Source organism: Simochromis diagramma, unplaced genomic scaffold, assembly GCF_900408965.1.
Source record: "Simochromis diagramma unplaced genomic scaffold, fSimDia1.1 OVJJ01000421.1, whole genome shotgun sequence".
Taxonomy (NCBI): domain Eukaryota; kingdom Metazoa; phylum Chordata; class Actinopteri; order Cichliformes; family Cichlidae; genus Simochromis; species Simochromis diagramma.
Genome location: NW_024387250.1, coordinates 2,806,898 through 2,830,260, shown reverse-complemented (window position 1 = coordinate 2,830,260; position 23,363 = coordinate 2,806,898). Strand labels below are relative to the sequence as shown.

Sequence of the window (23,363 nt, the reverse complement as noted above, 5' to 3'; positions counted from 1 at the left end):
CATTAAGCCATATTTATCATGATCACTTGTCTGGTTCGCCACAGAGATAAATAGCAAGCATGTCCTGAAGCAAGTGGTTGAGCACAGAGCGAAAACTCGGAGGATAATCATGGATTAGTAATAGTTTCCATGACAGAGATTGCTATAGCATTCTTTGATGGTGCAAAACAAAGCAGCATGGCACACATGATGCTGCAGTCGCGGAGAGTCTGGAGGATGACCATCTACTTTTGATGGGCTTTGCAGAGGAGACAAACATAAGACACTGAGAGGAGCCACACACAGCGTTCCACGTGTGTTTCTTCTTTCTTCATCAGATTTGGACAGTGGAAAGAAATCTTTTTTCTCAACTCATTGACTCCTTTGTGGGCTGCAGGATTAATGGGACCTTTCCAGCATGAATGGATCACAAAGCAGGGAAATGCCCCGCGTAGGGCGTTGGCCAACTACACGGCAAATACAGATAGATAGACTCAGCACCTCTTACCCGCGAGCAATTTAGAGCCTTTCCACTTAAGCAGCACCTTTTTCAGCTGGAAAGTCCACAAAAGGCTGAGACTGAGCCAACTCTGCTGCACTGCTGTGAAGCAAAAGTTTAACAATAGTTAAAGAGCTACTCTGTAGGAAACACTGCAGCTTGTGTCATTATTGTAGGATTTTTGAAACGGTTTGCTCGTTGAATGTAAGGACTGACAGATGTGTAAAATTCAAAAGGCTGAAAAGTACACCAACACCCGATTTTATTAAAATGCATCATGGTGACTGTGATGGCTGTTGGCAAATGTTATAAGAAAATTCAGTAAGTGCATCTTTGTGTGGGATTTTTCTGCTTCGAGGAGTTTCTGGAAACACCCATCCAGAGTTAAAAATACATTTTTAATTGGGGTTTCATTTTTCCATGTCTAATACAAAATGAACAATCACAGATTTCTTATTTCAAATAAGACTACAGAGTCTTCGTACTTACTTGCTGTAGTGATGGTTGCTGTAAATCAGTTTACAGGGTTTGGAGATAGGAAAATCTCTGAATGCAGTGCAAAACCCCTCAACAAAGGAAATAATTATTCACAAGAAATCAAAAACCCAAACTTGATATTACGTTCCAAGTTACCACCCTATTCAAACACTGCATGTTGCTCACCGAGTCCAAACACCAAGAATGTTTCTCTTTGCTTTTGGAACACTTTAAGCATTTAGTAACATCGTCTGACCCAGACAATTAAAGCAATGATAATAATAATAATATTAAAATACAGATAAATCTCTTCCAGACTTTTGGAAAGATTCAATTCCGATATTACTGAAGGGGAATGTAGTGTTGTGGAATTTTTGCAGCACACTAACATCACACGCATCCAGTGCCAGTTTACAAAAATACATGCACAGTGTAGCAATTTTAAATATGTTTATATTGTCTATCCTGTAAAATAGTCAGATGTCTATTCATATTAATGTACAGAATTCACCTGCTTGCTGCTACTACTGCACATTCACCCAGTGTATATACTATATGTCTGTGTATATACATATATATAATGTTCTTCCTCTACACCCCCCCCCCCCCCCCCCCAATTTTTGCACATGTCGAGGAGCGTGTCAGGCTACATTTCACTGTGTGTTATACTTGTATAACTATGCATGTGACAAATAAAGAACCTTGAACCTTGAATTGATTAAGAATTAATTAGCAATTATTAGCAATCATCAAACATTACATGGTTGTTGCACACACAATAACATGCTCTCTTACCAAAACTGGATTTTTATTATAAAGATGTGTAATTTTGTTTTTTACAAATATATTTTTTGCACCACTTTTGTTCTCACACGATCAGTTCACGTTTGATTTGCATATTTACATTAAATTTAAATGTATCGTATCAGATTCTAACAAAAAACCCATCATGCATGTTTTATTCCTTTAAGGTCAGTACTGAACATCTATATTTCTTCATCTATGGCTGATTCCTCAACCTTCGCTCTGCTGGCTGCGGTGTCCCACCAGTGGAGTTCAGCTGAGCACACCCAGAGGTGATGCACACACCTGGAGGTCCTCTAAGACCCGGATGGCCCCTGAGCCCAGGCCGGCCCGTATGCCCCCTTTGACCCTGCCTTCCAGGCTGGCCATTGAAGGCTCTGCCAGGACGTCCACGCTGACCTGCGACGGAGTCAAAAATATTGTTTAGTCTTCAGTTCGTGCAGTCTGCTCAGTGAGCTGAGTAATGCTTCTTGTGCAGATTCCAAGACCAGCGTACTTCCAGAGAAAAATCATTTCATTCTGTCCAAGAAGTACTCATGTTACTGTACACCAGCCCCTTTTCCCTGGAATTTAAAACTAAGAATAAGCTGAACATGCTTAGCAAAGATGTCGACATCAGTTGATGCCTTAATTTCAGTTAAAAAGAAAAGTAAAAAGTACCCTTTGGTCCGGGGTCTCCAGTATTACCAGGCAGGCCGTAACCCTTGGCTCCTTTATCACCTTGCTCTCCTCTGTCACCTGCAATCAAAACACACACGCAGATGCATGAGTTCAAGAAAGATCTATATGTTTGGGCTGCTTGACTACTCTTTACATCATTTCCGCTTCGCCATGCTCTCAAACTTAAGTAGTCATCACTCTGGTCCACTCATTTTCTTGGCTGCCTCATATGAACCAATCAGCCTCTTTCCCTTTAATTCTCAGTACTCTTCTGTCACTCTGTCTTTTAGCCTCACTTCTGTGTGTGACCCAGCTTCTTCCCATCTCCACCTCATCTTGGCCAGACAGAGATCCTCATCCAAGTCTACACATGCTTCATCTTTGCCACCATCAGCATCTAGATGCCGCTATGTAGCTTAACTGGAGTGTAATTGCCAGAGTTCTGACTTTACTACTCAAACTCTATATTTCAGGAAATCATGTTCAGTTCCTTTCTGAACTCTACTAATGACCAAGCTGTTGATGTTGATTAAACACCATACATGTGTTACTGAGATCACTGGTAAATTAATGTTTAAAACACCTTATAAATATTCTTCAGTTTCATTGGCCTGGCAGGGGTATGACCATGACATCACACTCAGGCCTCAAACCATAAATACGAAAATGTACACGTTCATGACCAGGAGCTGAGCAACCAAACTGTGCACACGGCTAAAACTTGATGTTGATTATCTATATCAGATATTATGACATCATCATGTTGCTCAAAAATATGATCACACAGAGCACACCTGGACCCTGAGCCCTTGAAGGGTGCAGGTAGATGCTGGGCTGGTGGAAGGCTTAAAAGACTCAAGAGATTTCTTTTTCAGTAGTGTCCATTTGGGACATGATTCTACGACAGTGCAAAATCTGTGATGCAGCGCAGCTCAATTTGCTGCCCTGAAGAACTTGAAAAAGAGTCAGACACCATGTATTTTGAGTTGTACTGATTACAAAGGTAAGCGTTCCATTCATAATGTACTGATGTATTTCTGGGGGGTTTTGTCCTGATGTTAAGAGGCCAAAAAATAAAATGATGTCTGTTTAAGTATAGGATATCATAGCCTTCTTTCCAGCACGTATTCTACCTAAAATAAACCTTGATTAGTTATTATTTTTTCATGTATATTAGACTGTATTCATAAATACAGTCTCCCTTGTTTGTTATCCATACCTGCTTCTCCTTTTCGGCCTGCTTCTCCAGCTTCTCCGTAGAATCCCGGTGGGCCCACTTCTCCTTCCGTGCCATGATTACCAGGATCCCCCTGACAACGTCATCAACAGGAAAACACATTGTTAATCTTTTGAGTGTTTTCAGCTTGAACCTGGCCACCACTTAAGTCCTGTTTCACCTCTAACCAGCTCTGAACAAAAAGTCTGAAAAGATTTATTTGGCTGATAACTCAATACTCTGATGGGAAAACACTGCATTTTATTGGTGCATCACTTGTTTTGGCACCAAACGCCACAACATCAGGCTTACCATCCAAAATCTAATATAGAGGAATATTTTTATATAGTCATGGTTTCAAGAACATTTATCAGCCAGAGAGTTATTGTGATTAGGAGTTGTGGGACATGAATTGATTCTACACTGTAAAATAATGTGGAAAAGCCTTTCTAATCCAAGGACAGCCTTGATACTTTCCAAAAACCATGCAAAACAGACCAAGTGTCTAGTCTGTGACTCCTTATTTGTCCTCATGGAGACGTGGAAAATTGTAATGTTTTCATTCCAAGCTTTTCTGCCAAATACTTCAGCTCTCTTAGTCCAGTCCAGACCTTCGCAATGTGTTTGCATTTTACTCAGCCAGGCAGACAATAATGAACAATGTATGGAGAATGTACTTGGATTCTGACAGTGTGTTTAAGCTAAAGGTCTGCACAGGACATGTGCAAATTTTTTTTTTTTTTTTTTTTATAGTAAATGTTCCTAGAGTGTAGACTGATACGTCTTGAACAGTGAACACCCAAAGTGTAAAACTCACAGGTGGTCCGGGGGGTCCTTTCTGTCCAGGGGGACCAGGGGCACCCATGGGAACATCCCCGTACAGAGGACAGACAGCAGCACATGTCCTCTTCACTGAGTTGGCAAACATGGACATCTGCTCCAGGACCACTTTCTTACAAACCTCAATCACGTGTTGAGCAGGGAGGGTCGGACCCTGTGTAAGAAATCATTACCACATCCATCACTGGAAGGATTCCAACCACGGGACATGTAAAATGGATTATTACAGGACGGGGCACGCTGAAGCAACGGCTGCCTCTCTGAGGGAAATGCAGCGAACAAAGCCAACAATATTTCCCGAGGCTCATTATGGATTTATAGCCACACTAAACGAAACTCTTGCTGTGACTCATTACTAACTGCAGGCTAATGAGACACTGTTTAAATGTGTTCTTGACACCAAAGCTGTTACCAAACACTGTGTGTGCCAGTCAGTGTAACTACTAGAGCAAATGATTACTCTGCTCTTTCTGTGCCATTTTTCACAGAACGATGACATGCCAATTATAGTAGAGACTGCTTTTCATGTCAGTTACAGAGCTAAATACAAACAGTACTACTCTATACTGTAAGCATTTAAATGTTATTTGTATCAGCCAAAAAAAAAAAAAAAAAAGCCGGAGGCTTGTATTTTACTTACTGGGGGACCTGGCGGCCCCTGAAAACCATCTGGTCCAAGTTCACCTCGAACACCCTTGACTCCGACAGGACCTGAACGTCCAGGTGGGCCTGCAGGCCCGCGCTTCCCTCGTCCTCCCCGAGGACCCTGCTTACCCCTGTCTCCAACCTACACAGGATGTTAACAACATCAGCAGGACACGATTAAGGATGGAGCAAGCGTATACGTCAGGATACAACATGTAATCACTTCTGCATGGATGCAAGCTTTATGGAAAGCATTAACTGCTTAAAATCTGTGTCAAAACAACCTGAATGATATGAATGGTTATAGGTTTAGGGACAAATGTTATACTGAATACAGGAAATAAAGAAAGTGTAAACAGACATTTAAAGAGTAAAATCTTTCAACCTCCCAAAACCTGCCCTGGAAGTATAATGTATAAATATATTTTTAAAAAAACATGATATTTTTATGGACGTTTGAAAATAGAAATTAAATCCGGCAGAGAGCTTTGAGAAATGTGCAGAATTCATTTTAGTGCATTTGTGCTTCTGTTCTTATCACATTGACAGATGTTCTAAATATGTTTGGAATGTTATTTAATGGATTCGTATCATGTGACGATCGGATTTTCTAATCGCCGTAGCTGCAGAAATATTATAGTGTTAGGAAACTCCACACCCGCACAACTCCTCTCTTCAGTGACTCAACTAATCACAACTAGCCTGTTATATTAAATCGGAGAACTGGGTTGATTGCAAATGACAGCTTATAGTGACAGAAAAAAGGTTCGTGATCCCTCTGGAATTCCCAGGAATTCTGAATTGATTATTCCTAAAATGTGCTCTAATCACAGTTATAGCTGCAATCTAAACTAATAACACAGAAACATTTGTACTTTTCATGCCTTTATTCAACGCATTGAGTAATCACTCAGCGCATTCTCCTTTACTGGCCAGGAAGTGTCTCCTTTCAGCAGACACTTCCTGCAGCTGCTTATGAGTCTTGAACAACAATAAAGAGGAAATTTGGACCATTGCTCCTACAATAAGTCTTTCAAAACATTTCTTGGATTGTTCTTGATGGAACGGACCTCATCAAGTCAAGCCAAAGCTCAACTGAGTCAAGATCAGCACTCGAAATCAGAAAAGGGATTTTTTGTTTCCCCTCCCCCTTTTCCATAATTCTTGTGCTGTCTTACTCGTGTGCTTTGGGGTATTGTCCTAAGCTTATGTGATGCTGCCCTCACATTCACCTGTACAATTTATCTCAATGGCTGCACGTCTTTCAGAGGTAAGGCAGCAAAACAATTCCAAATCATGATACTCCCTGCACCATCTGTGGTTGGGATGAAGTTTGGGTGTTGCTGAGCAGTTCCATTATTTCCACTTAAGTCTCATCTGTGACAGAGCAGAGTCTCAGATGTGTTGTGGAACATCTCCGTGGACATTTGTAAACTGAGGACGTGTTGCAAAGTGCAATTCCAGTAACATCATTCTTATTTTTAAGTCTTCTCAAGTGGCATTTAAACACTGTAGCAAGTTTTATTAAAGTGTTTTTTTGTTACCACCGAGCTCTTTGCAGGTTGTGCTCTTGATGTGATCATTGGAGAAGACTTTTGCTTAAGAAAAGTAGCAACAGTGTTCAGTTTTATCCATTTTTTTTCTTACTTTGGCTTGAACACCTTGAAAAGTGTACTAGAAAGCAAGATTAATGACTTAGCAAAGTAGGTCGAGCCTAGAGTTGGGAGTTTTCAGTGTCACAGAGGTGGCTCCCTTTTTACCTGGCTAGATCATTATGGCAACTTATGTTGAACACATAACTTGGTCTTTAGTAGATCATGTTCAGAATTGTGTTCAATGAATACAATTAATTTCACTTCAATTTTGTGACAAACTAAAGCTATTTCCATATCTCCTTTATTAGACTATGGGAACTCAACAAACTGAGAAACCTTTAATTTTCAATTTGTAGACAATGCACTTTAAAATTTCAGAATTCTTAGAAACAAGCAGCAGCACAGTGAGCACACTAAGGGGTAATATGGATGCATAAACTCGTAAGAAGTGCAAAACTTATGTTGTAATTCTCTCTCACTTAGATGACACTGAGTCTGGAACTTCAAGTAATTACACAGAGTGCAAAACGTTTTTCCTGTAACTGCAATTGAACTCTTTAAATCAGTTTGTTCTTGAAATGAATGTTGTACACCAAGACTTTTAATCATTAGTCGGTGTTATAATTATTATGCTCCAATTTATCGTTAAGAAAAAAACACACATACAGTCTCATGTATGAAATCTCACCTGTCCTGCTGGGCCCTTAACTCCTTGTTCTCCCTTTAAAAAAATAAATTTGATGTTAAGATAGAAAAAATGAATATGTTGAGCAACAGGGAAAAGATAAGTAAGGCAGTACCTGTACACCTTTAACTCCTTTAATACCCTGGATTCCCGTGTCACCCTGTACAAGGCAAAAGAAAAATAACATTTTCATGATTTTTTGCAATTATTTTGGTTCATTATATTCATCACATTCACACTGAGCAGTCCCACACATACTTTAGCAGGTTAGTCCCATACACTAAAGTCCAACACTGTTAGCTACTCTACTCTATCATTTTTTGCCAGTGTTCATCCCACATCCACTGTGGGCTGACAGCTGAGATGATCTAGTTATAGAGCTATGAAATATTTCAGTAAGCATATCTCCTGCATGCATTCTAATACCATATGTCCATCCATGCTGACCTTTACCAACCCATATGCAAAAGTCACGTTTGCAAATTGAAAACACTTCTGAACATGCTTTATTTTAAATTACTTTTCATTTATTGATGTATTTGTTACATAAATTATTTGTTTTTCTTCTTCATGTGAAGTAAAACAGTGGTTTCTGCATGAATATCTCCCCTTTTCATTGGTGTGGGATGTACTGTAAACATTGAGAGCAGGTCCTGTGGGGGAGTTTAGCACTTTTAGTGACCTCCTGTCCATATGGAGAGACAAAAATACACTGAGCCAACATGCCCTGAGCAGCAGCCTCTGATTTGACATATTAAACTGTTTCCTCGAACTCTACCAACTTATGTTACATTAGTGGGCAGCGAAATTAGGGATGGTTTATACAACATTATAAAAAAGTGCTGTCTAGTATCTAATTGGACCTACCATTGTTACCTAAATACAAGGTTGCTTTCCAAACCAGGAAAATGTCTTGGTTTGGACAGAGAATCCATCTGTAAATCTTAAATTCTATGTGGCTCATTGACCCAGCAAATGATTCCCAAATAGCCGCTATAATTGAACCATTAACAGTAATTTTGCCCCCATTTTATTTCTCAAATGGGTAATGGATAGGGATGTATTACCTTGGGCCCTCGTTTTCCAGGCATGCCCACATGTCCCTGTAAAAAGATGACATGGTTTAATAGCTCGAAGAAAATGAACTAGTGTTTGGAAGAGTTAAGAAAAGTCATCTGGAGCACTTACAGTGGGTCCAGGTGGGCCAATAAATCCAGGTCTTCCTGGCTTTCCTGCAGAACCCTTGTAACCTCTGGGGCCCTAGAGGATATAACATTTATTAACCAACCTAAGCTACAGCTTTATTCTTTGCCATTTCCCTTTAGGATGGCAAACTACTTTACAAACAAAATGGATTATATGATGTCTTTGGTGAATGAAATGCCTGAAAATGTGACTTACAGTTTGCCCTCTGGGACCCATTTCTCCTGGTGGCCCCAGGGTGCCTTTCTCCCCCTGTAAAAGGAACAAATGGCCAGATATTAATCTGCCAAAGAAAACTACATTTTACACTTATTTACAAAACTTAACAATATCAGTGAGTTACCTTTGCTCCACTTTGTCCAAGTTTTCCGCTGAGGCCCTGTGGTCCTTGATAAGCCTGTAGAGAACAGATGACATTTACAGTATAATGATAAATGGGCACTGCTTCCAAAATTCTACATAAACATGTCATTATAAGAAGAATATAATACCTCTATTCCTGGATCACCATCTCTGCCAGGTAAGCCCGGATCTCCAATAATGCCCTAAGGAGACATATTATTTTTGCAAGTGCAAGTGAGCCCTCGGGTGTGATGCGCTGAGTGTGTTGGCAGTGAATTACCTTTGGTCCTACGGTGCCAGCTCTGCCCACAGGTCCTTGAATTCCCTAGATTTCAAGACAAAAACACTCATAAGAATTCAAAATTATGTTGTTATAAATTTAATCAAGCAAAATAATATATCCCCACGGTTGATCTGTGACTTACAGGTCCCCCCTTCAGTCCAGGAGTTCCCCTTTCTCCAGGATCTCCCACAATGCCCTGTAAATTCATCATACAAAGTGACATACGGTAAGTTAAAATGTTGCTTTATCTGCAATACATTTGTTTCAGTAGTAAATTAATAGGACGTGCCCTCATATAGTTCATGCAGTGTAGGTATCATGTAGGTTATCGCTGCAGTTCAAGCCCTTCTTCCAGTGACTCACCAGCTTACGTTAATATAGTTCAGGCCCTCAGATCTCAGCCAAAATCCAGCCACATGAACTAATGTTGTTTATGGAGACGGCACATAAGCCAAAAACATAGCTCTATTCCAGTGTTTTACAACATTAAAAATGATTTACGTGCCCTTCATGCTCACATAAGGGGATTTTGAAGGAAGCGCACAAAGACTGTAGAGTGTTTTTTTTATGGATCATGGAAAAGGGAATCCCACAAACACCCACCTGCTTTCCTCTAAGCCCAGGTCGCCCTGTTGCACCAGAAGCCCCTTTTTCACCCTAAAAATAAAAACATAACAGTTTCAGATTATATAATATGAGGGAAAAATTAAGTAAACTGTCAGGAAACTTGAATACCTTAACTCCTTGAAACCCAGGAATCCCTTCATATCCTCTGATGCCTTTAATACCCTTCAAGGAGGTCAAAATGTTAGCTATACAGTAATTATATAATGATTTGCTTAAGGACTTACCACTGGGTCTGAAAGGTTAACTTACAGCTTCTCCCGATTTTCCAGTCTCTCCAATGTCTCCAGGTGGTCCTTGAATTCCCTGTAATTACAGTCAAATGTCAACATTAATTTCTTTGAGTCATCTATAAAGTTATATAGCTACAACAACAAACTTATAACTTCATTAAGTGGCTTGCCAATTAAAGCAAGAACTCAAAAGAGTTATTACCGTAAAGCCCGTTGCCCCTTTTAATCCTTTCAGCCCTTTGGGACCTCTGTCTCCCTGTTAACACAGCATCCCATTAATATTCATCATCATTTGTAAAATTCTGAGGTAAAGAAAATGATAAATTACCACTTGGCCCCAGGGTCCTCTCATTCCTTTCTCGCCTTTGATTCCTTCTTCACCCTGAGGATACATACATGCATACATGAGGTTTCATTAATGAATCTTGAGAACGAGCCAAAGTGAAGTGCAGCCCTGATGGGATCGTTTAAAGACAAATCTCACCTTTGGGCCTGGTTCGCCAATGTTGCCATAATCTCCTGTGTTTCCCCTTATGCCCTGCAAAATAAAGTTTGACTTAATTAAAAGCAAGACTTCTTGCACAACAGCTATTTGTTGGTGAAAGGCCCGGGGAGCAGCATAAAATTTAATTAACGGTGACTGTTCTCACTGATTACAAGTTAATAAGATTTTTGTCGTTAAACTTTGGATACATCAGACTAAGAGTCTCTTACACTTCAGACTTTCATCCCTAATAAACACAAGGAGGAAAGGTGGAGTGCTAGAGAGATGAGTGACAGGGTGATTTGGGGCAGAAGGACAGCAGCAAGAGAGACAGAAAAAGGGAAGATCTTCAAGCTGGTATCATGTATGGTTTGGAGTGAGAGTTCAGATTGAGCAGTTTGGAGACAAAGTTAGAGAGCCGAGGCGGAGATGGTTTTGACCTGTGCAGAGGAGGGAGAGTGGATATACTATACAAAGGATGTTGAAGATGGAGCTGCCAGGCAGGAGGAGAAAAAGACGACCACAGAGAAGAATCATGAATGTAGTGAAGGGGGCCATGCAGAGTGTTGGTGTGACAGATGAGTCAGGGAAAGGGTGAGATTCAGGCAGATGTTCCACTGTGGCAACCCCTAAATGGAGTAGCCAAAATGATCATTTGGCCACTGTAAGACAGAGCTAGAATAGAGAAAGAAACATCCATCCATTCACTTCCGCTTATCCTTTTCAGGGTTGTGGGGGGGCTAGAGCCAATCCACGATGTCTTAGGGTGAGAGGCAGGGTACCTCCTGGACAGGTCACCTGTCTGTCACAGGGCTAACACAAAGATGGAGACAACTATTCACACTCGCATTCACACCTATGGGCAATTTAGAGTTTCTAGTTAACCTATCCCCACTAACTGCATGTCTTTGGACTGTGGGAGGAAGCAGGAGTGCCGGGAGAGAACCCACGCAAATACGGGGAGAACATGCAAACTCCACACAGAAAGAAAAGGAACTCAGGACCTTCTTGCTGTGTGGCAACAGTGCTAACCACCATGCCACTGGGCAGCAGAACACATTTTAAATAAAAATACATTTCTTTGCTTCCCTTTCCCACCAAGAGTCAAAACCATAAATCGAACACATATTGCTTAGCTAATGGAATAAATTAGCTAAAGTAGCAAAACCATTATCATTATGTCAAAACATAAGATTAAAAACACTGCAAAGTCTACCATATAAACAGTTGTTTGTTTTTGCATTATTTTTGCTTATTTTCCATTATGCAACATTATTGGCCTTTGTATTAACCTTAGCTTTAGAGCTGATATTTAGACGCACAGCTGGTGAAAATAGCTTTCAGTAGAGAGTGGGACAAATGCTTTGTACAGTGTCACAGCAAATTTTTTAGACAAACATAAAAGCAGCACACAGTAAATAATGTTCTTGGCAAATAAAGGAAGATTTGTTTTGCCTTTTTGTTTGTGTTTTAGAGAAAAAGCTGGCTATCTAGTTGTTAACCGTGTCTCTATATTCATCTGGTATTGATCTTTTGATTTAATTCCAAGCAGAAAGAAAAAATGAGACAGTATATTTCCTAAAATGTCACATTGTTGTTCTAAAAATTAGTCCCCAGCCAGGATACAGTGAGTTTAGTTTAGCCCACTTTTACCTGGTGGGAGAGGTGGGAAAAACTTGGTTAGTCTCTTTTAAGATCAGTCATTTGGTGCTCATGTGTAATAGATAGGTGTAGTATCTATTTTATCATTGATTGATTTCTTTTTTTTAATCTTTTGATCTTAGACTAGACCATCTAATGCTAAGCTAACATTTTCAAGGCTAGAACTTCCAAGTATTAAGCTTACCATTTGGAACAAGTTTATTTATTTTTCTTACTGTCAAACTAGTCTGAGAATACAAATAAGTTTAAATACTGTAAATGTCAGCGCTCTCATATTAGTCACTTCAATGAAAAATATACACTAGCACTATTTAGGAAAGCTTGGTATAACATGGATCACTGTTGTTTGCACAGATGCTGAGTTCCTTAGTAGTAGAAGGAAAAGTGTTTCCCAATTGGCTGCATTTCACTAAGTCAGCAAACACATTAAGCAAGGCCAGGATGCCTTTGTCGTGACAGTTTATTTGTCTATCTCACTTAAAGCTGTCTTTACGCAGACTCAGCTGGATGGAGTTGAACCTCTAAACAGTGAGCCGAGAGGCATGACCTTGAACTTTATGACATATCAGAGGCAGTGAGGCTGAGAGGAGCAAAGGACCACCCACCACCTGAGATGGCCAGTTCATATCCTCTGTGCCAGGAAATGCCCTTGTCAGATGCCAGCAGGGAAGGAGATAATCAAGCTGGGGTTGTGTACTTCACAAGCCAGCAGGAGATCAAAACTCTAACCACTTACACAAGACAGATGTTTATTCCCAGAGGCGCTACAGCCGCAATTTGGGACATGAATAATATAGCATGTACACTTCTGGAAATGTGCTCTAAGTGTATGTGAGTCGACAGGCCTACATGTGCTTACTCAGGCAGCATGGGAGATTTCTTTGAGAGCAAAGGGCATGTTAAAAAGCCAAACTGACGCACAAGTATAAAAAAAATGCTCCTTCTTTAAACACATGTTCAGAGACTTTCTGATCCGTGCCAATAACAGTGACTGCTAAGCATCAAAGAGATTAACAAGTCATAAATTTAAAGTGGAAATAATCACGTCTGCAGCTCTCTGAAGGATAGAAAAGTAAGAGTATTTATTCATTCACTGATGCATGTATAACTGGCTCCGTTAGCCTAATGCTTTAATCTTTCGAATTTTCTGACACCTTTTCTCTTTTTCCCAAATCAGTCCTCCTCTTGTAAAAGAATTTGCCTTTTAGAGAAACAATACATTTGACAATTTTTACACAAGAGTTAAGCAGTCTAATGCCACTCATTACCAAGCACTTGGAGGGCATGGTTATTGCTCAACTGCCTTGTTTTCCTGTGTGTGGGATTCATTACGTTTGGAGCGGTTTCTTCCAAATGGGAAAGCAAAACCATTACAAATCCTGTGATCGTTTGCCAGTTTGAGTTTAATCCTGTATTCTAAAACAACAGCGCCTAAATTTTAAGATGCAAATGCATATTTCAGAGCTACAACAACAGCTTATTGTCGTATCCATGTTGGTTCATGTTTATCTAGGATTCTTCAACATGAGTTTTCGAACCGTGAATGGAGCCCCCGTGTTTACTATCGCTAAGCGCTTCTGCTTCCAGATCTGTTTCCATCCTGTCGTCTCTCAGTTGTGCCTCTGTTGCCATTTTCCACAGCTTTGCTGCTGTCTCACGAATGAAAGTTTTACAGTCTCCCTCACCCACAAGCCAGCTTAACTCTTTATTGAGCGGCAAGAGGAAGAAGATTCTGCTCATGCTGAGAATACGTGATGTATATACTGCAGTATGCATTCATCCAGTGAGGTTTGACGCTTGCATGGAATATTGTATATTTTTTACCCAGTTCCCTGGTCTCCCTGGGTCTCCATCCTTTCCCGGAAGGCCTCTATGACCCTGCAGAAGAATAAAAAATATGGCATGACAGATTCAACTTGTCTGTCAACTTGAGCCAGTTGCATGCAGAATGACATTCACCTTTGGTCCTGGAGCGCCCTGGATGCCAGGCTGCCCATGCATACATCTGCAAGAGGGTCTTCCCCCTGTGAGGCCGATCACTGCATATCCTCCACACTGCAATGGACATATAGGTAACCATGTGACTCCACACATACTCCACACCTATCACTAAAAACAGAGATGCAGTGATGTTAGATGGATGACTCACCACGCTCGAGAGCTCACAGCAACCTTCTGAATAGGCCTTTTCTGGGTCACATGACACTTCCATCTGCTGTAAATCCACCTTGAAAGAAACGGAAGATAATATGAGAAAATAAAGCTATATAAAAAAAATCAAAACAAAGACTAGTTAAGATAATTGAAAATGCAAAGTGTCAACATACAGATACAGAGCGATCTCCTGCAGCACGCTTTACAATGGAGGTATATCCTTGGTGGATGATTGGCCTTGGCTCATCAATGGACTCCACTCTGATCTCTTCACAGTCTATCAGCAGTTTCACCTGGCTGCCCTTCACACTCAGTCCTACCTTGTGCCACTCTCCATCAAACACCTTCTCCACACCATGGAAGGTCCTCAGCATCTGGCTCCCATGGGGGCTTGTGAAGAAGAAGTCTAAGGAACGTGTATCACCCTGGAACCGAAGGCCAACCTGCTCTTGTCCCTCAGGGTCACTGATCTGCCACAGGTTCCAGGACTCCTTGGCAGTGTCTTTGGTCACCCTAAATGTTGCAATGACCGAGTAGTCGGAGGGAAGTCCATCTGGGTACACGTCGCTGTGGCACAAGAATCAGGTTTAGAGGGCTGGGTGACTAAACAGAGGGTACTTTATTTCAAAAATCAGCAAAAAAATTCTGGGAATTTAATAGTTTTATTTTATATGAAGAAGTAAAAACTGAGACACTTGAACTATGGTGGTGGTGGAGTTTTATATATCACTAGTGCCAAAGTTAGCTTGGTAGCTAATCTACAGCTGTAGTCTGCACAAAACTAAAAAGGAAAAAAATGTTAAAATGCATTTTCTACATAATAAAGTGTCAATCGATGTTGCTAAGCTTTTAAAACAGATGTTTTAAACGGTGAACTTGCACAAAGGCAGGACCTCCCTCTCTGAGCAAAACGAAGCCATCATTAGCACCTGTGATTTTCCTATTGTGACAAGTCAAATTCTCTGATGTGAAAAAGCTCTACTGTGGGAACTTGACCTGCAGTGACACCTGTATCAGAATCCTACACCACAGTTGTTTGTTCATACTGCAGACACAACACAGTTGTCAGTGTTAAGTTGTTCAACAAAGAGAAATTTAACACCAGTCTTGAAAGATTAAAGGACTCAGCTCCGTTTGCACTCCTGACCAGATGCAGTGTGATCAGAGGTGTCCTCTGCTGCACCTGTGACCACACCTGATATTCAGTGTGCACTCCTACACACACCTTGGTTACACCACTTGAGATCCGTATCAAGTAATATATTATATGAAAGGGAATGGAGAGAGCTGTACAACAAACTTTTTTATTTTGTCAGCATGATGCCCTAAGATCTCACAATGACGCCTTATGGTTTGGCAAAATCGCACACGGATAACTATATCTTTATATTCTCAAGTTTTCACAGCTTATAGAAGCTAAAGATTTCAGTCAATTCTGCTCCAGTCATATGAATAAAGATAATTAAAAGTCAGCATATAATGCCTCAAGGTCATAGGCCAAAGGTCAGACATCAGCCAATAAGAGGAGGCTGACATCCTCATATTATAATAAAACAACATAAAACATCAAAGTTTTAGTGTAGACCTTCGGGGGAAGTTCTCTGAGTGCTCTTAAGCTAGTTTTTAATTATTTCTAAGCTCTAGTGAGGTTTAGCAGATCTGTACCTCATGGACTTCTGTAGCTGGATGGAGGGGTTGATACGGTAGGCCACTGCCTCAGGTTGAGAGCCGTCCACCCTCCTCACTCCTCTTGAGTCAGGCACATGAAACTCCTCCAGTAAGTCAAAACCTCGCAGCACAAACACTCAGGTTAGTTTGCTTTATAACTTGTTGAGCATCAAAGGTGTTGGACTATTTCTGAATCTTACGTCACTGCTGATATCACCGACTTTTATTAGATAGATGCATTACTCAGTGTTGTTATTAATGCCATCTAATCAGTGAGGTAATCCATTAAACCCATTAGCACAACAAGGCTGTTTATTTTCCTTCATGGGTGAATTTAACCACTAAATTTTAAACACTGGATGCTTTGTACTGCACTCTGAATGAGATCAGCATTGCTGCAGAATTTCCTGTAAATGTTCAGATTAAAGCTGGGGAATGTTTATGATTACAGACACTGTGACCTAAATATACACCTGCTAAGAAATATTAGCCTTAGATTTTTTGGAAAACACTGTTGCCAGGTTATTTTTATGTGAATTGGCTTGTTTGTGACTTTAATCTGTGGATACTGAACAGGACACCATAGCTAAGAAAATGTAAAAAAAAAAATGTTTCAGGCTGCACACTCTTTGGCTCCAACTAGTAATCTAATCCTCAAAACATTTGTTCCTGATTTCTCTCATCTTTTTTTTTTTTTTTTTGCTGCTCTGTTTTCTATCAAAAGAAATAAAAACACAACGATAACTGTTTTTTAGTGACAGCGTAACTCTGCTGCAGGAGTTCAAAGTTTAATGTGCAAATCTTAACCCTAGATTGACCTGTGCACACCTTTTACTGTGCATATTGGCATGGAGCAGCTGTTGGACCAGGCACTGGGCTGACAAACAGTGACATCTGCAGGTCAGAGTACAGTAGTGGGCTACCGTTTAGAAAAAAAGAAAAAGAAAAAACAACTAATTCCTAATATGATATTTAGGATTATAACTGGCGTTTACTTTTTTACCACAAAGGGCTGATCTGAGATTAGATGGCATCATGTATAACAAGAGCTGCACCCACACAATCAACCAACACCTGTCTACATTTGGTTATGATGCATAAAAACTTGTTATTTTTATACATTCGAAAATAGGCAGTAATATGAGGTTACGCATTTAAAAAAAATGCAAACTTACTTGGCAACTTTTGACACTGGGCCAGTCGCAAAAGAGAAAAGAGAGCCACAAACACCAGCATATTTTTCTGAGCTGGCATTTTCAGTTTTTTGATGTCTGGGATTATAAGTGCCTGTAATACAGCAATTAAACAAACCAATAATTCTAAGAGATCAGGTCGCACATTATGTTAATATAGGCTTTGTGAAACCCTCCGATGTCTTCCAAAAGTACTCCCTACCCATGCACAAAGGTTAAAGATATCAAAAGAATAGAAGGAAACTAAGAGTAATAATAATACCAATAAGAAAGCATTTTTCTGACTATGTTTTATTGCAAGATTATCTTCAGTATGAGCTGTAGTTACAGCTTTGCCTACGCAAATGATTTGCAGTTTAAGCACCTAGATTATTACCTATACTATGATTACAAAACTAGATAACATGTGTAACTGATCCAATTAAAATGTCCTCAGCTCAACAACCTGATATCATTTATTGCTTTTAAAACTTTCCTGCTACCTCCTTAAGTTGTATTAAATGTAAAAGTTAAGAAAACTGTATGGAATATTAGAATTACTTACATATTCCTGTGAAGCTTCTGGGAGTTCCCGTTGATGGATCTTTCACAGTTTCTGGTGTGTGGATTTAAACCGTTCTAAAGTGCCATCACAGGGCCGGTGTTTGAGCTGAGCAGGAGGATCATTCAATCACAGGATCCCTGAGAACCCCTGAGCTCCACTCCACCTTTGGTCCCCAGAGGATCCTTCTCTTCTCATACGCCAGCCAGACCTAAGACGACTAAACAGCCCTGCGTCACCACATTGAAGAGGTGCAGGCATACTTTATGCAAGTTAAAACTACTGAAATGATGCTTCAGTGTTGGAAACTAATCCTGTCCTTGAACTTTGATCAAAATTTTGATCAGTTATGCTAAAAAAATAGTTGAATTTAGTGATTTGCCTTCGGAAAATCAGTTTCTCTGAGAGAAAGATGCAGTATGTCACAGCTAAACACAAGACGCTCTGCAAACATTCCATGTAGAAAAGATCACACCTTCAATCTAACCCGCCACTGCACCTAAACACTGCTGAATTATACTGCATACAATAAATACCGGCAACACATGAAAAAAAAAAAAACCCAGAACAAAACTGGTTTGAAATTTTGCTTAATAAAACAAGTTCCCATTTCCCAAGTTCTCCAGCTTATGTAAAAAAAATTGACAGACAAACAGAGATGACAAGAAATATCCATCCAGTCTCTTTCACTTATCCAAATCAAGGTTGCGGGGAGGCCGGAGCCTATTCAGGGAAATCTTGCAGACAGCTATTGAGAGATTGGCTGGTGGTGTGACCAACATCAGAGCTACAGGGCCATTGTGAAGTTGCCCATGCAGCTAAAAATAACAGAGGAGACAGAGGCGATTCTGTGGTGCACACCAGTCTCTGGTGGCTTTCTGCAAGCAGGTTTATTACAAAGTAATGTTACAGTAACAATTTCAGCTCTACCGAAATTAACCATACATTGACATGGATGCACAGAGAATGTCTACATGAAGTGGTACCTCTTCGAGGTCAGAGTACTCATTTGCTGTGAGGTGGTTAAACAAAAGACGGGCTGCAGCTGCTGACAAACGGGTACATAAAAGCATCATGGTTACGAGGTTTTTGCTACTTGTCTTAAATAGGGGTTTTCGAAGGCTTCTGCAGTGCTTAGTGGGGTTTATTGTAATATATTGCATTGCCCTTTAAATGCATGTTGGCAGTATAACATAGCACTTAAATAGATAATCGCAGTGTGTCAAACGGTACCATAATGCACCATCTACTCCAAACAAAAGCATACATAAATAATAGTACATTCAGTAACTCTTAGAGCACTATCCTGCATCTTTGCCCTTCATTAGTGTAGAAATGTTAGTTCGGCTTGATCATTCCCAGATTTTCTAGTGTTCATCAATCCTCTTCAGGATTTGCATAAATAAAAATAAAGTACAATAAAAACAATTTGACATATTTTCACAAAAAATAAAATACATTAAAAACAAATACACAAGGCCATTGACTTTCCATTCTCACAAAATATTAAACCATATTGCCTCTTAACAGAATATTTTACATCTTTGCAAGAATTTAAATAACACGTGACACATTTGCAGTCTTTTTTACTTTTTTTTTTCTTTAAGTTACACATCTCCAGTGTCCATTATGTGTTTAGGGTGCAAATAGCTCCTGGGTTTGTTGTTTGTTTGTTTTCAAGGCCACTGTCTATCGCTTCAATCCCTTGGCCAGTTTGCTTGTAGGGGTCATTCTTCTTTGAGGTGTGGGGATCTTAGAGGGTTTCCCTCCGTGTTGACGGGACGCGGAGCGCGGCGTCGCTCTGGCAGAGTCGCCGACCGTCTCGGAAACATCTGAGCACACGGATTGGATGTCTGAGATGTCAAAGTCGGAGGCGTCACTTCCTCTGCGACTGCTTCCTCTGCTTCCGGCTTTACTTCCTGGTCGGCTGGAATTTTTTCTCGATTCTAGAGAGATAAAATCGGGAAACACTTTAAGAAACACTGAAAAAGGAATTCAAATTTAGATGTGAATGCGATGGATAGATGTGGAGAAAAAGTTGCAAAGATGATGCTTTCTACTCACCACCTATTGTCTGCGTTCGAGCTTTTAGTACAGCAGCACTGATCAAGCTCCCTTCTTCACCTGACTGAAATCCTTTGCCGGACAGGTACCCAGGCAAACGCAATTTGCTGCCTTGAACCGCATTACTCTGCGAAAGAAACAAACTTTTATTAAAATGTAATCAGATGCAATTATTAGTAAAAAAAATAGGAGACCAAATTTTTAAAAATAAAAGTCTTGAGTATGTATATGTAATAAAAATTATTCTTAATTCTTATTTTAAAAAAAAAAGAAACATTTTAGTAAAATCATAATTTTTCCCATAACTGAGGTGTATCTGTCAGATGCAGTTAGTATGAATTCATGTACAGCAGAGCAATACGTCATTAGACATTAATGACATGCAGAGGCGACATGTGAAGTTGTACATGATGTAGTGGTATAAAAAAATAAAGGTTAGGAAAGAAAAGAGCTAGTGATTGAGCCAATTATTCAAGAAAAATAAAGGTTACAAACCCAAATAAAATCTAATAAGCTCATTTTGCATCTTATTATTTTCATTTCCATCCAATGAAGTCAGAAATAAATCTACACAAAGGCACTTTTTACTTCTTCTTTTTTTTTTTTTTTTAAAGATTTTTCAATAGATTTCAGTTGGGTCATATATCTGAAGTGTTTCACATCATGTGCTGCATTATGACTATACCTCTGAGGATGAACCTTGGCTCCCAAAGGAGTCTGATGATTTAAGAGGAGTGGAGGGTTTGCTGTTTGTAAGCCATGGCTTATCATAATTGCGGGTTATGTGTTGGGGATTCTGGGGAACAACGGCAAATCAAAAGACAGAGAAATGGATTCACAAACTCAAAAACTATCAGGAACACTAGATGGAAGAAACACAGAAATCAAACAACAAAATGACCAAATTCTGCAAGGGTAATTAAAAAAAAACAAAAACAAATTAAAAAGCAGATAAATGAGAGGAAAATCATGATGGTGGTGGAGAGAGTTGGGGGTGAGACAGAATGAGGCAGCAGCCAGCTCTAATGGCAGATGTAGCCTCTCACCTTGGGTGTGCTGGTCGCTGCTGGGTTGGTGGGGACGGGGAGGCTCTGACTGGAGGTGGATCTGTTGGGAGAAGCTCCTCGAGATGAAGGCCGAGACCTCCGGCCTCTGTAGCGGAAGCTTGCCATCACTTGAGTGGTTCCCTCTGGGAGGATGAACTTCTCTCGCAGCTCCACATTGGTCCTGCCTTTAGCTAAGAAAGACACTCAAAATGAGCCATGATGCACAAATACACCTGTCACTGTTATTTTTGTGTTAATGGTGATTAAGATGATGGTGAGTTAACAACCCATCCCCTCATTTCTTTATATTGTGCCAGAAAAATGGGAAAGAGATGCCGAGATTTATTAAAACATGCAGACTGAGAGTAAATGGGAAAACAGTATATGAGGCGAAGTCTGAACAATTCTAATGAGCTTTTATTCTTCAGCACAGTTTGAACTCTCTTATGAAAGGCTTCTTATAGTTTCTGATACTTAGCAGTCTTCAGGAATAGCTCTCCAATCTTACTGAAGGATATTCAAATTTCTTTTTTAGATGTTGGCTGCATTTTGTTGCACAATAATAATGTTGAGCTTCAGGCTCAAGGGAGCCCAATCCATGACAGACAGTGTTTCACTGTGAGCTCAGGATCACTGTCATCCTGTTAAATGACGCTGTTGTCAGTCAGATCCTCTCCAGATGGTATTGTATGTGGATCCAAATCTAATGGTAGTTTTTTCTGTTCATGATTCCAACAATTTTGACAAGATCCCCGACACCACTGACTCCAAGCTCCAAACCACGACAGAACCCCACTGAGATTTACAGATTGCTGCAGACACTTACTGCTGTGTCTGTCCTGACTTCTTCAGTACATATTGATCACTATTTGAACCAAAAATTTCAAATTTGAATTTATCACTCCTTAAGACATGTTGCCACTTATTTTCAGTACAGTTCTTGCCTAATTTGGTGCGCATCAGCCTCTTCTCTGTTTCCTATTCTTAAAAATTGCATCCTGACAGCCACATGAGTTTTTGCAACAGGCTCTTAGTAACCAAGTACCTAAATATACCATTTAAAACTGGCTCTTTGCTAGATTGTCTGTTGTGTGTAGATAACACTGCGTAAAGTTGCCTTGATTTATGTTTTAATGATTCACAGGACGGTGTTATTCATCTTAACAAACAAAAAGCATTCCTCTGATGCTGGTCAGAATAAAAATGAGTGAAAAAGCAGCCAATGTCCAAAGAAACATTTTGAAAGACCTCCAGAAACCCAGAAGAACTATTGCTCAAGACCACTTTCAAAAATTTACCAAACATTCTGGATCCTTCGATGCAAAATATAAAGAAATGAGGGGTGGCTCCAGACTTGTGCATGTCTTGTCGTGCACAACACTGCATGCTAAGCTGTATTCCCGGCTGTGTAGAAATCTGTTGCTTCTAACGGTAATATCATGAATTGGAAATTTACCAATGTATTTTTCTTATAATCATCACTGAACTACACAGCAATTTCCAGGCGACCCCAAAGAACAGACCAATGAAATGTTATCATGATGTGACTCAACAACAAAACAGCTCATGCAGTTTCATATCTCATCCATACTGTTGAACAGACGTCCAGTTCCTGTTGCAACGGTAGTGGAATAAGTGACAGCGAGAAAACTAAAATAAATCAAAGTGAGTCTAAACACTCTCAAAACCAAAGAAGAAGAATTATAGGAAACTAAACTACAGTGTATAAACTAAACAGTACGGTTACATTGAAAACAAACAGACCTGCATGCAGTTTTAAACACTAAGCTACCCTGTCAAACAAAGTAAATGGTGTAAGAAATACTGCTTCGGTTTTGTGGCGTGTGTTTCATAGAGGCAATGTAACCATTTTCCCCTATGAAGGAGCCTATACTACCAGGCAATACAGTCAGATAAGCACAGCTCGAACCCTGGACTGTAAAAAGAAGCTTGACTCAGAGCTCCCTATGACATGCGGCGCGAGTAAAATGAGCCAGTTTCATTGTGCTGAAGTGCTCGAAGGTGATGTGATTCCCACAAACAACTGCATGCATGAAAACCAGCCGCAGCTGAATGACAGCTGATTGCAGGTGGAGCCGGTTTCCGAGGATGACATTCTTTCACACCGAGCGCTCACACGCAGCTACAGTACGGCACACACCAGGACCAACACAAGCTCGGATGTGCAGACACACATACCACTGGTGGGTTCATGGAGCAAGGTGAGAAAGTTTGAGATTTGCCAACCTATAGGAGACTGAGTAATTGAAGAGTTTGATTCCGAGCGCAACATTTTGCTCCCGTGGTGATGCACTAGAAGAAATGTTCATGTTGAGCAGGAGGCGGGTTTAGTGGGAAAAACAGAAATTGATCATTAATACAGATGCTAGCAGAAACATGTCCGAGTACCAAAGCTAAATGTGGGTCGCATTATGGTATATATAAGTATATATGTAGGCAGCACTG

General features: G+C 40.1%; 2 protein-coding genes across 9 annotated transcripts in view; both read right to left on the bottom strand.

The window, feature by feature from the left end:
- Positions 1 to 1,678: 1,678 nt before the first annotated feature.
- zmp:0000000760 (collagen alpha-1(XXII) chain) lies at positions 1,679 to 18,524 on the bottom strand. Its single transcript, XM_040001854.1, has 27 exons — positions 17,791 to 18,524; positions 17,229 to 17,340; positions 16,051 to 16,174; positions 14,559 to 14,952; positions 14,381 to 14,458; positions 14,191 to 14,286; positions 14,056 to 14,109; positions 10,570 to 10,623; positions 10,414 to 10,467; positions 10,288 to 10,341; positions 10,105 to 10,158; positions 9,964 to 10,017; positions 9,832 to 9,885; positions 9,371 to 9,424; positions 9,226 to 9,270; positions 9,095 to 9,148; positions 8,947 to 9,000; positions 8,802 to 8,855; positions 8,589 to 8,660; positions 8,468 to 8,503; positions 7,516 to 7,560; positions 7,404 to 7,436; positions 5,116 to 5,262; positions 4,453 to 4,629; positions 3,639 to 3,729; positions 2,420 to 2,497; positions 1,679 to 2,158 (listed from the first exon to the last, which is right to left on the bottom strand). Exons 2-27 carry the CDS (start codon positions 17,305 to 17,307, stop codon positions 1,956 to 1,958), a joined length of 2,292 nt encoding a protein of 763 aa, XP_039857788.1. The 5' UTR covers positions 17,308 to 17,340; positions 17,791 to 18,524; the 3' UTR covers positions 1,679 to 1,955.
- Positions 18,525 to 18,633: 109 nt separating this feature from the next.
- dst (dystonin) overlaps positions 18,634 to 23,363 on the bottom strand; it is a 103,035-nt gene continuing 98,305 nt past the window's right edge. For 6 of the 8 annotated variants that reach the window (XM_040001795.1, XM_040001796.1, XM_040001797.1 and 3 more), the window contains 5 exons: positions 23,097 to 23,210; positions 20,898 to 21,088; positions 20,537 to 20,647; positions 19,852 to 19,978; positions 18,634 to 19,733 (listed from right to left, as the gene is read on the bottom strand). In XM_040001795.1, coding sequence (XP_039857729.1) covers positions 19,477 to 19,733; positions 19,852 to 19,978; positions 20,537 to 20,647; positions 20,898 to 21,088; positions 23,097 to 23,210 — 800 coding nt within the window. In that variant the 3' untranslated portion in view covers positions 18,634 to 19,476. The remainder of the gene's footprint in view (positions 19,734 to 19,851; positions 19,979 to 20,536; positions 20,648 to 20,897; positions 21,089 to 23,096; positions 23,211 to 23,363) is intronic. The other 2 variants (XM_040001800.1, XM_040001798.1) reach the window with 2 other exon arrangements.

Excerpts from the sequence above, each read along its gene's own strand:
- zmp:0000000760 (XM_040001854.1), bottom strand. The coding sequence starts at position 17,307 with ATGCCAGCTCAGAAAAATATGCTGGTGTTTGTGGCTCTCTTTTCTCTT. Across the intron at positions 14,953-16,050 it reads CAGCTACAGAAGTCCATGAG|CGACGTGTACCCAGATGGAC; the intron begins GTACAGATCTGC and ends CTTGTGCCACAG. Across the intron at positions 14,459-14,558 it reads CAGGAGATCGCTCTGTATCT|GTGGATTTACAGCAGATGGA; the intron begins GTATGTTGACAC and ends GTTTCTTTCAAG.